Source organism: Magnolia sinica, chromosome 7 (assembly GCF_029962835.1).
Source record: "Magnolia sinica isolate HGM2019 chromosome 7, MsV1, whole genome shotgun sequence".
NCBI classification, from domain to species: domain Eukaryota; kingdom Viridiplantae; phylum Streptophyta; class Magnoliopsida; order Magnoliales; family Magnoliaceae; genus Magnolia; species Magnolia sinica.
The window spans coordinates 11426412-11439320 of NC_080579.1; the positions used below are offsets into that span (position 1 = coordinate 11426412).

At 39.0% G+C, this 12909-nt stretch overlaps 1 protein-coding gene across 1 annotated transcript; it reads left to right on the plus strand.

Moving 5' to 3' along the window:
* Positions 1-7490: 7490 nt before the first annotated feature.
* Positions 7491-8750, plus strand: LOC131251970 (uncharacterized protein At2g29880-like). The gene is made up of 2 exons (XM_058252945.1): positions 7491-7637; positions 7735-8750. The coding sequence occupies exons 1-2, from the start codon at positions 7554-7556 to the stop codon at positions 8290-8292; spliced, it is 642 nt and encodes a 213-aa protein (XP_058108928.1). The 5' UTR covers positions 7491-7553; the 3' UTR covers positions 8293-8750.
* Positions 8751-12909: the final 4159 nt, after the last annotated feature.

Genomic DNA, 12909 nt, shown 5'->3' on the forward strand with positions numbered 1-12909 from the left:
GCTCAACTATGGACTACATAGAAAGCAGTGTGGATTGAACATGTCGGATTAAAATGTCCCATCATCTAACCTATTCATGGGATCACACGGTAGTGGTTTCAAGAAAAAAACAAAGACTAGCTTGATCCAAAACTTCTAAGCCCTAGAGTTTTTAATGCTAGGTGCCTTAGGGCCTGTTTGGCCTAGCAGATCCCGTGGAATTAGGAGGGATGGGATTGTGATATCCTACCCACCCATCCCATGGGTTTGTTTGGGTAGGTTTATAACCCGCGGAAGTCGGCTGTCCCACGGGATTCACCTCATTGTTTCAGCCTACGGGGTGAGGGATGTAAGATATCCCGATAGGATTCGCTGCCATCCCACTGTGTCCTCGAGCCGATCTCATTGAAATTTCTTGTAACGCTCTGGAAATCGGGGGTCGTGCATACACTCGACTCCCGAGTTCCCGAGTGTCACTTATATCCGGTTGTCATTGATATGCAATTGATCTGATCTAAATGCACAGCCTGAAATTTCCTGAAATATGAAGCACAACCATACAAGTCTACTGGAATGGAAGTGAACCATGACATATATACAGATCCAAAAGAATATAAACGGGTCGCCCAAGGTGTCACCGAACAAAATCACAAAAGAATGATATATCCAAAAGAATAAGGCTGAGCCCCCGCTCAGCAATCCAATCCCGCCTCTCAAGCTGACGGAGAGTCATCCATCAACTGGAAGTAGGATAGCTCGTCCTCTTTCTCGAAGCTCGCCTCCCCAGGCTCTTCAAGCCCTGAGTCACCTGCAACTATGAACGGGTCTGGTTGGTGTTTTAAAACACTGTCCCAGAGTGGGAGTGAGTGATCAACTCAGTGGGTGCTATAAATCTTAAGTTATCACAGGCATCAATTATAATATGATCTTAATGAAAAATAGTCAATCATAACATCTAACTAATCTTATTAATGTGCATGCATATAAGATGATATAATGCATGCCCTCGCTACAACGCTCCCTCGAGCGACTCCATCTAACGATCGTATATGACAACACTCCCTCAGAGCGACCTCGACTGCCGAGTCGCCACCCTAACTAGTACGATGCAATGCGATCGTATTAGCCGAGTTATTAGTTAAGTCCATTCATCCAGCAGGTTGGGGAACCTGGTACACCCCACGTATCAATGCCATAAACTGGTTGCAAGGCCAAGATCCCCCAATGCGTGAGGCCGAGACCCCGCAGTCCGTGATCCCATCAGGTTCCTCATCCCCGACTTCAAGCACATGAGGAGTGCCGAGAGAAAGGGATAGCTCGCGGTCACTACGGGGAAGCGCGGTACCCCAGCATAGGCCGACAGCTCGGACACAGTGTCTCATTCCACCCTGCTCGGCTCACTAGGCTGTGGACCAATTTCACGTGGGTTATTGATGGGCTACAATGGTGGTAGGGTAGATCAGGTTCCATACATAAGTGAGCAAACAGGGTTAACAAATAAGGTTGGTCAGACAGTAGGCTAGACCGCATGAGTCAGGCGAGCGTGAGATGAGTGACATCGGGCACAAAGGACCCATGTAGTCGAACTATAGCCACCCGAACACACCTGCCCAAACCCATAGGTCTAGCCATAGCATAGTCATACCAATGAGACTACTATCTCTCATCATGTTCCCGACCAACCCATTAGAATAGTGGTGATCCATAACGTGTCAACTATCCAGATTATCAACTAACATAACAATATCATATTCTCATGCATCTCACATCATACAAACGAATACTCCTACCAAGCAAGTAAACATTATCAAGAAACAAGGTGCGTGTGAGTGTGTGGGTTTGTGAAGAAGTTAAGCACTTCCTCCAACTAAAGAAATCATGAGCACAATGGTAGTAAATCATTCACCCAATAAAGCACACATATGAGGGAAAGGAATCAACAACCATGAGCAAAATATCATCCATACATAATATCATGTGACAGGCAAGATCCATACCAATTTGAGAGCTAAGCTTGCAAATCTATAAAATTCCTAAGGTTTCTCTAGACTTTCCAAGTATAGCATCCAAGCAATCAAAATCATTAAACTCATATTAAAATTGGTACTAGGCCACCTAAGAACAATAGTCCGTACCTTCGGATTTGTTGAAGGCTTGGGAACGATCTGGGAGCATTGATCTTTAGGGTTGAATGGCTCCCTAAAGCATACGTTTGTAGGTTAGAACCCCATGTAAATCTCTTCTCTACTCAAGGGTTTCAAGAAAAAGGGATAAATGATCTTACCTAGACGATCATGGAATGAATGGTGTGGTTGTAGTGGAGAGTTTCTTCTTAAAAAAGAGGTAGAGAGTTGTGGGGTTTGAATTCCCTTGGGCCCCACCTCGATCTAGGGTCCACACAAGCTCTTTCTTCACTTACTCTTTCTTCTCCTTTACTCTCTTGCTCTCCCTTTTCTCTTTGGTGGTTGCGGTAAATGTGAGAGTTATGAGAGAGCTAGGGTTTATTCCCTAGACTTGGGCCCTTTGGCCTTAAGTTCCCACACTTACCCAAACTAGCCTTCTAGGGCTCCCTATTGAAGTTGGGGTGGCCCTAACACCCCCTTGGCCACCAAATTCGGTGTGTTGGTGTCTGATGGCCCGATTAGGGCCCGTGTAAAATTTGGGGACAAACGGATGAACGGATATAGGGTCTGAGTAAGCGATTCCGACCTTTAAATGGCCCTGTGGGGTCCATTCTGGTGATTGAAGCGGTTCTAGTAGCCCTCTGGCCATGAAACTTATAGGATAGATACTCCATGGCCTGATGAAGGGCCATGCAAAATTTGGAGACAATCGGATATGGGGTTTGGTCGTACGAGCCCGATTTGTGATCAACGGTCACCGTTCCATGATCGGGTCCCAGGTTTTGTGGATGGGCATAGGAAAATACATTAGACCCTCACCGCAAACATGGAAGAGATCCGACGGCTAGAAAGCCCAGAGTCTCAGTTTTATTTACAAGTGCCAGATTCCAATGCTGACGTTGGCGGGGCGCATTTGACAAGTGTCAGATTCCACTTCTGGGTGTCCACTAGATCCGTGGGCCATAAGCCCAGTGAGATCTTCAGTTCCCTCAGTTTTTAGATTTTTTTTACCCTCCTAGGTCACTGGGTGGCCCACACGGGCTGTTGTTAAATGTAAACAGGCCCTCTGGCTTGGCAACCCACACCAGGTTCCATCGTGACCCGTCTGGTCAACTCAGTGAGGTTAATCCTAAATTAATTTACGTGTCGTACCCTACCACAAGTGGTTTAAATGAAGGGTCCTGCGACAATTCCTACGTGGACGCCCAAGGATACTGTGTTAGTCGGACGGGACTTTACATTTCTCCCATCCCGTCGTACGGACAACGGGATGGAGGTGAGCAAGCCGTCATGAAAAAAGAGGAAGATGGTGGGAGAAAATTTTCTGGCGTGAAGGTTTTTCCAACCAGGTATGTGTACAAATACCGGGCCATGGTGCTCGTCTTCCTCACTATAATTTGGCAGTGGTGAAGATCAGGACGAGGTATATATTTCCTTTAACATTTCTTGCCTGATACTTTCTTGAAAGGCTCGATTTCTTCATGCATGCTGGTCCGACTTCCCATTTCTGATAGAAAATCAGGTTTTTGCCTCGTGCATGTGTTCTCTTAGCTTTCTAAATTGAGGGATTTCATTGTTATAGATATTCTAACAATGGTTCCGCAACATGCATGTCGGTCCGACTACCATTTTCTGGTACGAATTGGGGCTTGTGCCTCCTGCATGTGTTCTGCACTTCTATTTTGAGGGATTGCATAGTTACTGCTATCATAATGGTGGTTCCGCAACCTTCATGTTTATCCGAATTTTCTATTTCTGCTAGAAATTAGGTTTTTTGCCTCCTGCATGTTGTGATCATCCGTTATGAAAATTACAACGTGTTTTGGGCAGTTATTTTAACGGATTTAACTGTCATTTATTTCTGAGGCTATATTCATATACTTTTTACTTGTTATATCATTATAGACTTGCACCCATTTTATTTATGTCTATGCAGCCTTTTGAACAAGTGATTTCCCTCTTTCAATGATTTTTTTTTTCATTCTAATTTTTTTTTCGTGCCTTAAATAGTGAAAATGAAATGGAATGGATGGTTTATGTTGGTTCTTTGTTTTATTCTTCAATACTATGCCAGGTCAACTCTAGAAGTAAATAAATACTATTTTCTAAACAGTGTATGATCTGTTAACTGTTGACAACAAGAAATGAAGAATATATTTTTTCTGTTATTTTTGTTACAACAATGTCTTCATGGGTCTTGAGCTTTTTGTGAAATTTTGTGAAATTAGATGCTTTAAAAAAAAAAAAAAAAAAACAGAGTCGCTATGGAACCGAGTTGCTAGGTTCTTTTACACTGCATCCAATGTTCTGAAAATGCTTACTGATTTTTTCAACAGTAGTATATACTGGCGTGTTATTGTCAATTTGGATTAAATTCATGGCAATTTCCTTTAAACAGTTCTACATTCCACAGATAAGTAGAATTGGTTCAGAAGTTTAAGATTTGGTTATTTTTCCTGTTGTATAAGTACATTTAGATTGTTAATAGCCATCTAATTGTTGCCAACCATTAGTTGTTTGTTTTCAGGCCAACAATTAGATGGTCCCTAAGATTTGGATTCAGTCAGTTCTATTTGCCAGTCTTGTTTTGTTAGTGGTACCAAAAAAATCTGTGGGGCTCACTGTGATGTAAAAATAACATTTGATCTATTTATCACATGTGCCCTCTCATGTTTCACTGGCTGCCAAAGTTAAGGCCAATTGAAAATTTAGGAGTGCCACACCATTAAAATCCTTCTAGATTGCCTGTGGGGCCCACTCTTTTTACAAGCCATTCAATCCATTCAGATATGCATGGACACCCCTAAACAATCATGCTATTCCAAAAGTCAGGCAAAGGGTGAAAAGTGGCTTAAAATCAGTATTTGAAACTAAGTAGGATATCAATTTGTAAGTAACATGATTACATTTTGAAATCCAGTCCCTCAATATGAATGAGGATTGAATTGTGAATTTCAGTCCCTCGGTTTCATTTTCAGATTCACTTGAACTGTGATATACATTTACTCTCATTTTCATATTCAGTTTCAGTTTCAATTTTATATTTTGAGATTCATTTAGATATGGTAGAGCTACTTTGTTTCATGTTTCAGTTTCATATTTGAGATCCACTCGTGTATATGTTTAGTCTTAGTTTTACATTTAGTTTCAGTTATTGAATTGTAAACATGTGCACACTGTCGTATATTAGTGGTTTCAAGTTTCAGTATCAGATTTTGAAACTCGGTTTGAGATCCTACTTGACATATTTCATGTGTTTAGTCCTAGTTTCAAATTCAGTTTCAAACTGTTTCAGATTTCATATACAGTTCGAACTTCTATGGCTGTTTATTTTCATGTTTCGGTTTCATTTTCAGTTTCATCTTTCAGAATCACTTGAATTGTAATATACATATCGTCTCATTTTCAAATTTAGTTTCAGTTTCAAATATCAGTTTTGAGATTCATGTTGATATGGTATAGCTATTTTGCTTCATGTTTCATTTTTAGTTTCAGATTTGAGATCCACTCGTGTACATGATTAGAATCATTTTCATGTTCACAATCAGTTTTAGATTACAGATATTATTTGCACTGCTATATATTTTTTGTTTCAAGTTTAAGTATCAGATTCAAGCACAGAATTGAGATCCGGCTTGAACTGGTTTATGTGCTTACTCTCAGTTTCAGATTCAGATTCAGTTTCAGTTTCAGATTTCATATACACTGTGAACATCTATGGCTGTCTATTTCTATGTTTCAGTTTCATATTCACTTAAAGAATATTAATCTAAATTAGCTTAAACTGCTTTATGTGTTTAGTCTCAGTTTTAGTTAAACTCAGTTTCATTGTCGGTTTCAGTTTCGTATTTCAAATCTCATGTTGAACTGCTATAGATGTTTACATTCAGATTGAGAATCGGTTTCAGTTTCAAATTCAAATTTGGTTTCAGTTTCAGATATAAGGCTAAATGTGGGCCTGCCATAAATGTTTACATTTTCATTTTCACTTTTGGTTTCAGTTTCAGATTCAGTTTCTGGTATTATTTTCAGATTTACATCTAAATTTGGAACTGCTATATATGTTTTTATTCAGTTTCAATTTCGGCTTCAGATTCAGTTTCAGTTTTAGTTTCAGAATTATGGCTAAATTTGGACACGCCCATAGATGTTTACATTAAGTTTCACTTTTTGTTTCAGCTTCAGATTTAGATTCAGTTTCAGTTTCATATTTCAGATACACTATGAACATCTATAGCTGTCTATTTTCATGTTTCATTTTCATGTTCACTTGAAGAATACTAATTTGAATCAGCTTGAACTGCTTTATGTGTTTACTCTCAGTTTCATTCTCGGTTTCAGTTTTATATTTCAGATCTCATGTTGAAATGCTATAGATGTTTACATTCAGATTCAGAATCGGTTTCAGTTTTAGATGTAAGGCTGAATGTGGGCCTGCCATAGATGTTTACATTTTCATTTTCACTTGTGGTTTCAGTTTCAGATTCAGTTTTCGGTATTATTTTCAGATTTATATCTGAATTTGGAACTGCTATAGATGTTTATATTCAGTTTTATTTTCGATTTCAGATTCAGTTTCAGTTTCAAAATTATGGCTGATTTTGGACACGGCCATAGATGTTTGCATTCAGTTTCAGTTTTAAATTCAACTTCAGATTCAGTTTCATATTTCAGATACAGTGTGAACTTCTATGACTGTCTATTTCCATGTTTTAGTTTCATTTTCACACTTTAGATTTCAGATTCAGTTGAACATGATAAGACACGTTTAGATACATTCTTGGATAATACCTGTCACTCAACAAGAAAAAGATGCTTGGATTCGAGTGCGGGATGATATTGCTTCTCGAATGTGGGCAGATGCGCACCTAAACAATAGGAGTAGATAGTTCCATTACTTTTCTTTATGATTATGTAATTTCACATGTTGAGGAAGAATAATACTTAGGTGATCGTACTATTAATTAATTAATTATGGAATTTTAGATAATTTGCAAATGTATCCAAAAAAAAAATTTGATCGACAATTATCCAATCTCACAACGAAAAAAGTTGAGATTGGATATAATTCATATGTAATTGACACGTGCTACATACATAGGTAACATGGCAGACCTAAGGTTTAATGATAGGTCGACACCGACGCAATCACCGGCTAGGACACCTGTGATGCTAACTCGAAGTTCGCCACATGGGAAGACCATCAAATCCCTCACTAAGCCCTTATCTCGAGCGGCTAAGATTAAATAGAGTGTCGAAATAGATCAAGTTCTTTTCGATGCATTGTTAGAACAGGTTGCTTTGGGATGTAAGACAGATAATGGTTTCAAGAGGAAAGCCTACTAAGCAACGGCAGAAGAGGTCGCGAAGCATACGAACATACCCATAAATTGGAAGAATGTGCAGAACCGGTTGAGGTATTACAAGCGCGAATATATTATTGGGAGGAACATGCTGGCGGCTAGTGGGTTTGAATGGAATAATGAACGCATGGTGGTTACGGCCCCGGATGAAGTCTGGGAGGAATATCTGAAGGTATAATTTATATAGCGTGCATATTCCAAAACAAATTCACAAACCCATCTATCATAAGTATTTTTTATCACTTAAATCTTTGATTTTTGAACTGCAGTCTCACCCGCATGCTACACATCTCCGCGACAAAAGAATTGATAGAATGGATGACCTTGCGGTTATCGTCAAGTCCGATCAAGCAATGGGACGATATGTGCAGGGAAGTACGACTATGGTCACGTCATCCTCTCGGATTCAGCATGATCTCAACGAGGCTTGGAGAGACGCTGAAGATGATTTTGGGGATACCATTGACCTCTCTGAGGACCACGTAGCGGACTCATCAGGCAAGAATGTTTCATCAGAGACTCCATCGATGGAAAGACGCGGAACCCGTGGCACTCCTACTCGGACTCCTGATTCTGATAGTAGCCGAGGTGGTTCCGCATCAAAGAAACGTATGCGGCCTCCTCGTCCCTACGATGTACTCAGGACCTTTCTTAATACTGTTGCAGAAGTTATGCGTGATTTTAGCCTAGGCAAAAAGGTCAATCGAACTAGTAAGGTACTTGATGTACTTGAAGAGGTGCAAGGGTTGACCAACTCAGAGTTTATCAAAGTTGGTCAGCTGTTGAGCAAGGACAAGAAGCTGACATCATTCTTTGTCAGTCTCTGACTCGAGAGGCGTGTCAAGTGGTTAAAGAGAACACTCTGCAAGAACTTTAGTGATGCAGGAATTGGGTCGGTCTGACATGTTGTTACCCATCGTTCTAATGATCTGTTATTTTGTGAGAATGAAATAACTTTTTTATACGCTGGTGACTGTTTTACCTTTTTTTTTTTCCATATGAATATTTTGGATTGAGACAATTGCTATATAGTGTATACCAATTTAAAGGGTGTGAGAAGACTTTATTTTAATGCGTTAATATAGTTTATAAATATGCTTCCACATGCTTGTTACTGAGCACATTAACACAGATAAAGCCACACACATCGTATGGACAAAGGGTATGTACTATTAGTTATTTGAAATTCAAATCTTTCACTTGAAGATTTTTTTTTTTGTCATGGGACAATTTTTCGTAATTAGTAAACGTACATTTTGACCTGCCGCACCAATCTCATGCCAATAATGCACATGTCAATGCAGATGGCAAAAGAGAAGTACTATGTTGTTCTCGTGGGCCGTCGACTGGGCATTTATCTGACGTGGGACGATACTAGGTTAGAGGTAGAGGGATTCAACAAAGGGAGACACCGGGCATTCAAGAATTAGAGGGAAGCGGTTTCCTGCTGGGAGAGTTACTTTGGACCAATTAGTGCACAGTTGCGGCCTGCCACAGAATCTCATGCGATTCATGTCGCCGCACATTCAGACGAGGTTGACATCCATCGTTCGTCAACTACATCTATCCATCAGACGACCCAGGCCATGGTTTCAAGGGCCACAACGATTGTTGATCTTGCCCCATCTTGTTGGGAGAGTTTCTGTGGACTTTTGATTGCCATTGTTGTTATTTTCTTCTCTTTACTTATCATTATTAAATTTTAACTATAAAGGTTATGTAACTGGATGATTACGGATTTTTTTTCTTTGATTGTATGATTTTGCTATATTTACTTATATTAGATATTGTCAGCTTTTTATCCCTTGATTTTATGGGTTTTATCCCTTGACTGAAAGTCAGTGCTCTGTGGGCCGCACCATGATTTATGTGTTTCATCCACACCATTCATCAGTTTTGTTGATCATTATAGGGCTTGTTCCCAAAAATGAGGGTGGATATAAATCTCAGGTGGACCACACCACATGAAAACAATAGTGGTTGGATATCCACCATTAAAGTCCTCCTAAGGCCCACTGTATTGTTTATTTAACATCCAACCTGTTTATTAGATCATACAGGCCCACATTAAGGGAAAACACGAAAATCAGCTTGATTTAAAACTTTTATGGCTACCAAAATGTTGTTAATGGTCCACGCTCATTCATCTCACTGTTTCATGTAATGTGGTCCGTACATGTTTAGGATATACCTCTTGTTTGGTTTCATACCATAAAATGAACACGAAAAATAGATGGACGGCATAAATGAAACACGTACATGATGGTGGGGCCCACAGAGCACGGACCACCAACCAGTGGCTAATGACAGTGGCAGTAGGCAATCCGAATTACCGCCCAACTGGCCTTCCATTTGAAGCAGTGGAAGGAATACCATCCTGGGATGATATCCGCCAGGCCAAACAAATGGGAGATGGAATTTTTGAGGGATCACTGCAATCCCATGCCTAACCAAACATGTATGAGTTCCCTGATCCCGGGATATGGCCCACATCCCATGGACGTCCCAAACATCCAATCTCATGCGGTCCGAGATTGGTCCATCCCATGGGATCCCCAACAATCCACTGACACCACCATCTTTACCTTAAAATTGATCCCATCCCTCCTAATACCATGGGATTTGCCCGGCCAAACAGGCCTCGCAAAATGGATGGATAGTGTGGATATATATAACACATACATCCTCGTGGGGACCATTGAACTTGGCAACTCAGCACATCACTAGGTACTTTGCATCATGCCACATGAAAATCTATTGTCCAATTTAAAAACTTTCTTACTCTGTAAAAGTGTGATGATGATACACAGGCACTTAGAAATTACATACTCACCATATAAATAATTTCAATTAAAATTTCCAAATCAAGGGTCCCAGTTTAGATAATCGTGACCCAAAATTTAAGATAATGCAGTTGTATGATTATCAGATTGGCGAACAATTATTGGACGACTCAAATTGGAAAGTATCCCATCTACTTATTTTAACAAACAAGTGCCCAAGAATCATAGGTTAGGATTTTTAAACGGCACTGATTTTGGAATTTTGTCTTAGCAACAACGAATTTACAGTTTAGTCAGAGTTTTATTTGAGATAATTTATGATTTGTTTTCAATTTCCAAGTGCTCCCACGTCAAGCATCATACACAATCAAGAGTATAAAATAACTCAGCACAACTATTAAATACCTCCTCTTTAAAGAATGGTGAGTTATTTGATACTCTAAGTCATACCAAACTTGACATGCATGCATTGAAATGGTACATCTAGCATACATCAATTCAAATTTAACCAATTAAGATTGTGAAACCTAGCATAAATTACTTATTGCCGAGAAATTATATTATATTGGCGGTGTTGGCACTTGGGTTTGTTTTCAGTCACGTATGGTCTATAATCCATGTAGCGGCTTCCTTACTTAGCCACCTGCAGAATTTGATAATGATCAGGTGATTAATAATTGGAGGGGGAGATTTTTTATCTAAAAATAAAAAATAAAAATTCAAAATACCAGTGCAATCAAATAAAAGAAAAAACTCACAATCGGTCGCTTGGAGCAACTGAAAGAATGTGTCTCTTGAAAGAACGTTGTGATATAGGATAAAGAACAAATCCAATATATAAGCATAGATTTTAATTAAAATTAAATATTATAGTTAAGAATTACCACTATTGGATTATCGTTACTCTTACGATAAGTTGAGATAAAAGATAGATTGATATATTTGGTTTGATTAGTTGGTGTTTTCTCTTTTGGATTCCTCTGTTATTTATAGACTTTTGTTGCAGTTTGTTCTTCCATTACTGCAACGACGGTAGTTGAAGTCTTTCTAGATAATTCTTTTATATAGATTATTCTTTTGTTACGTTTCTCTTTTGTGATTGTTCCTCTTCCGTTTAGCCAAGCTCTATATCTCTTAGTCGTCACTCATCCTTCAATCATACATTGGTTACATCTCTTTTGTTAGTCGCTTACTTGCACTCCACTCGACCGAGCTTTTTGGCTGCATTCTGTTTCATAACTTTTCTCAGCCTCTCGGTATGTTATTGGAGACCTCTTAGCTGCTCGGTCTACTTTTAAATACCTCTCGGCTCCACCTCCTGGATGCCTCTCCACCACTTAGTTTTCTTTTGAATACCTCTTAATTGCTCCATGTCTTATCATCTTGTCAATAGTGATTCTGTAAAAAGTAAATATTCTTTAAGATTTTTAGCATGTTATATCTTTTCCTTACAATAACATATGTCATTTCCAATTAGGTTTCCTAAAAATGATTAGAAATAGGGTATAAACGGGCTGATCAATTCTAACCCTTGAGAGTGTGTTTGGATTAATGATTCCAATGGTAATGGATAGTTATATGTGGTAAAAAAAAAAAAAAAAGTAATAATTATCATTGCAATTGTAATCCAAAGGTAAATAAAGTAGTGATGGTATATAATACTAGTCTTGCATCTCCAATTTTCAAATGTGAAGTAATTTCGCTAGCTAGATATACATACATATAATTATGTTAATATGTGTTATATCCATACCGTCCATCCATTTAGCAAAATCATTTTAAGGCAAGTCCATGAAAATGAGCTTGATTTAACACCTGTATGACCCAAGAAAGATTTCAATGGAAGGACCTCAATCCCATGCTAGCTATAGTGTGGTCCATGTCTTTTTTAGACTTATTTTATTTTTTTGTCCCATTTCATTAAATGATCACGCGAGAGGGATGGATGGTGTGAATACAAAACACACACTCACACACACACACATATATATATATATAATCTGGCCCGCAAAAGTACACACTCTGGCGAATCAATTGCACTGGTGATTTGACAATAAGTAATATGGAATGTAAAAATAAAGAATAATGATGTGAGTTTTATGCCATAGTACTTGGCTCTGGCAATCCATTATCCAAACAGCCTTGAAATGGACAGATGGATAATTTACATTTTCAACCATCCATTTTATGCCCACTGGTTATTGGATAAACAAATAGATTTGATTTGGTCCATCGTGCATCTAATCTGAGACCTGTAATTTGAATATTTTATTTTGAATTACTTGTATCCGAAGCATGCAACCTCTAAGAAATTTCTAAATGCCCACGTATCATTCATCAAACTCGGCCAGAGTATTAAAGCTTTTCTTAATGTGGCCCATGTATAGCTATCCAGACCAATCAAATTGTGGTCTCCATCACATCTGATGAGTGTCCAGGCCATTGTTACTTTCTCTGACCGTCCATTTCTCGCACGTGTGCAAACCTGACGAGAGGACAGGCCTATTTTTTGTACAGTGAATGCTTACGATGGCCCCCTAATGAATGGCCCTGAACTAAAACACGTGTGCAAATGATCATGTGTGCTACCAGTCGTCCCTTCATTTTCTCCTCGCGCGAATCGCCTAAGCGCTTTTTTAAAAGCAGTCGGCTTCAAATTTA

What these genes read in the sequence shown, in the direction of transcription:
- LOC131251970 (XM_058252945.1), top strand. Translation starts at nt 7,554, where the DNA reads ATGCTGGCGGCTAGTGGGTTTGAATGGAATAATGAACGCATGGTGGTT. An exon ending in TCTGGGAGGAATATCTGAAG is followed by an intron (nt 7,638 to 7,734) that starts GTATAATTTATA and finishes TTTGAACTGCAG; the next exon opens with TCTCACCCGCATGCTACACA.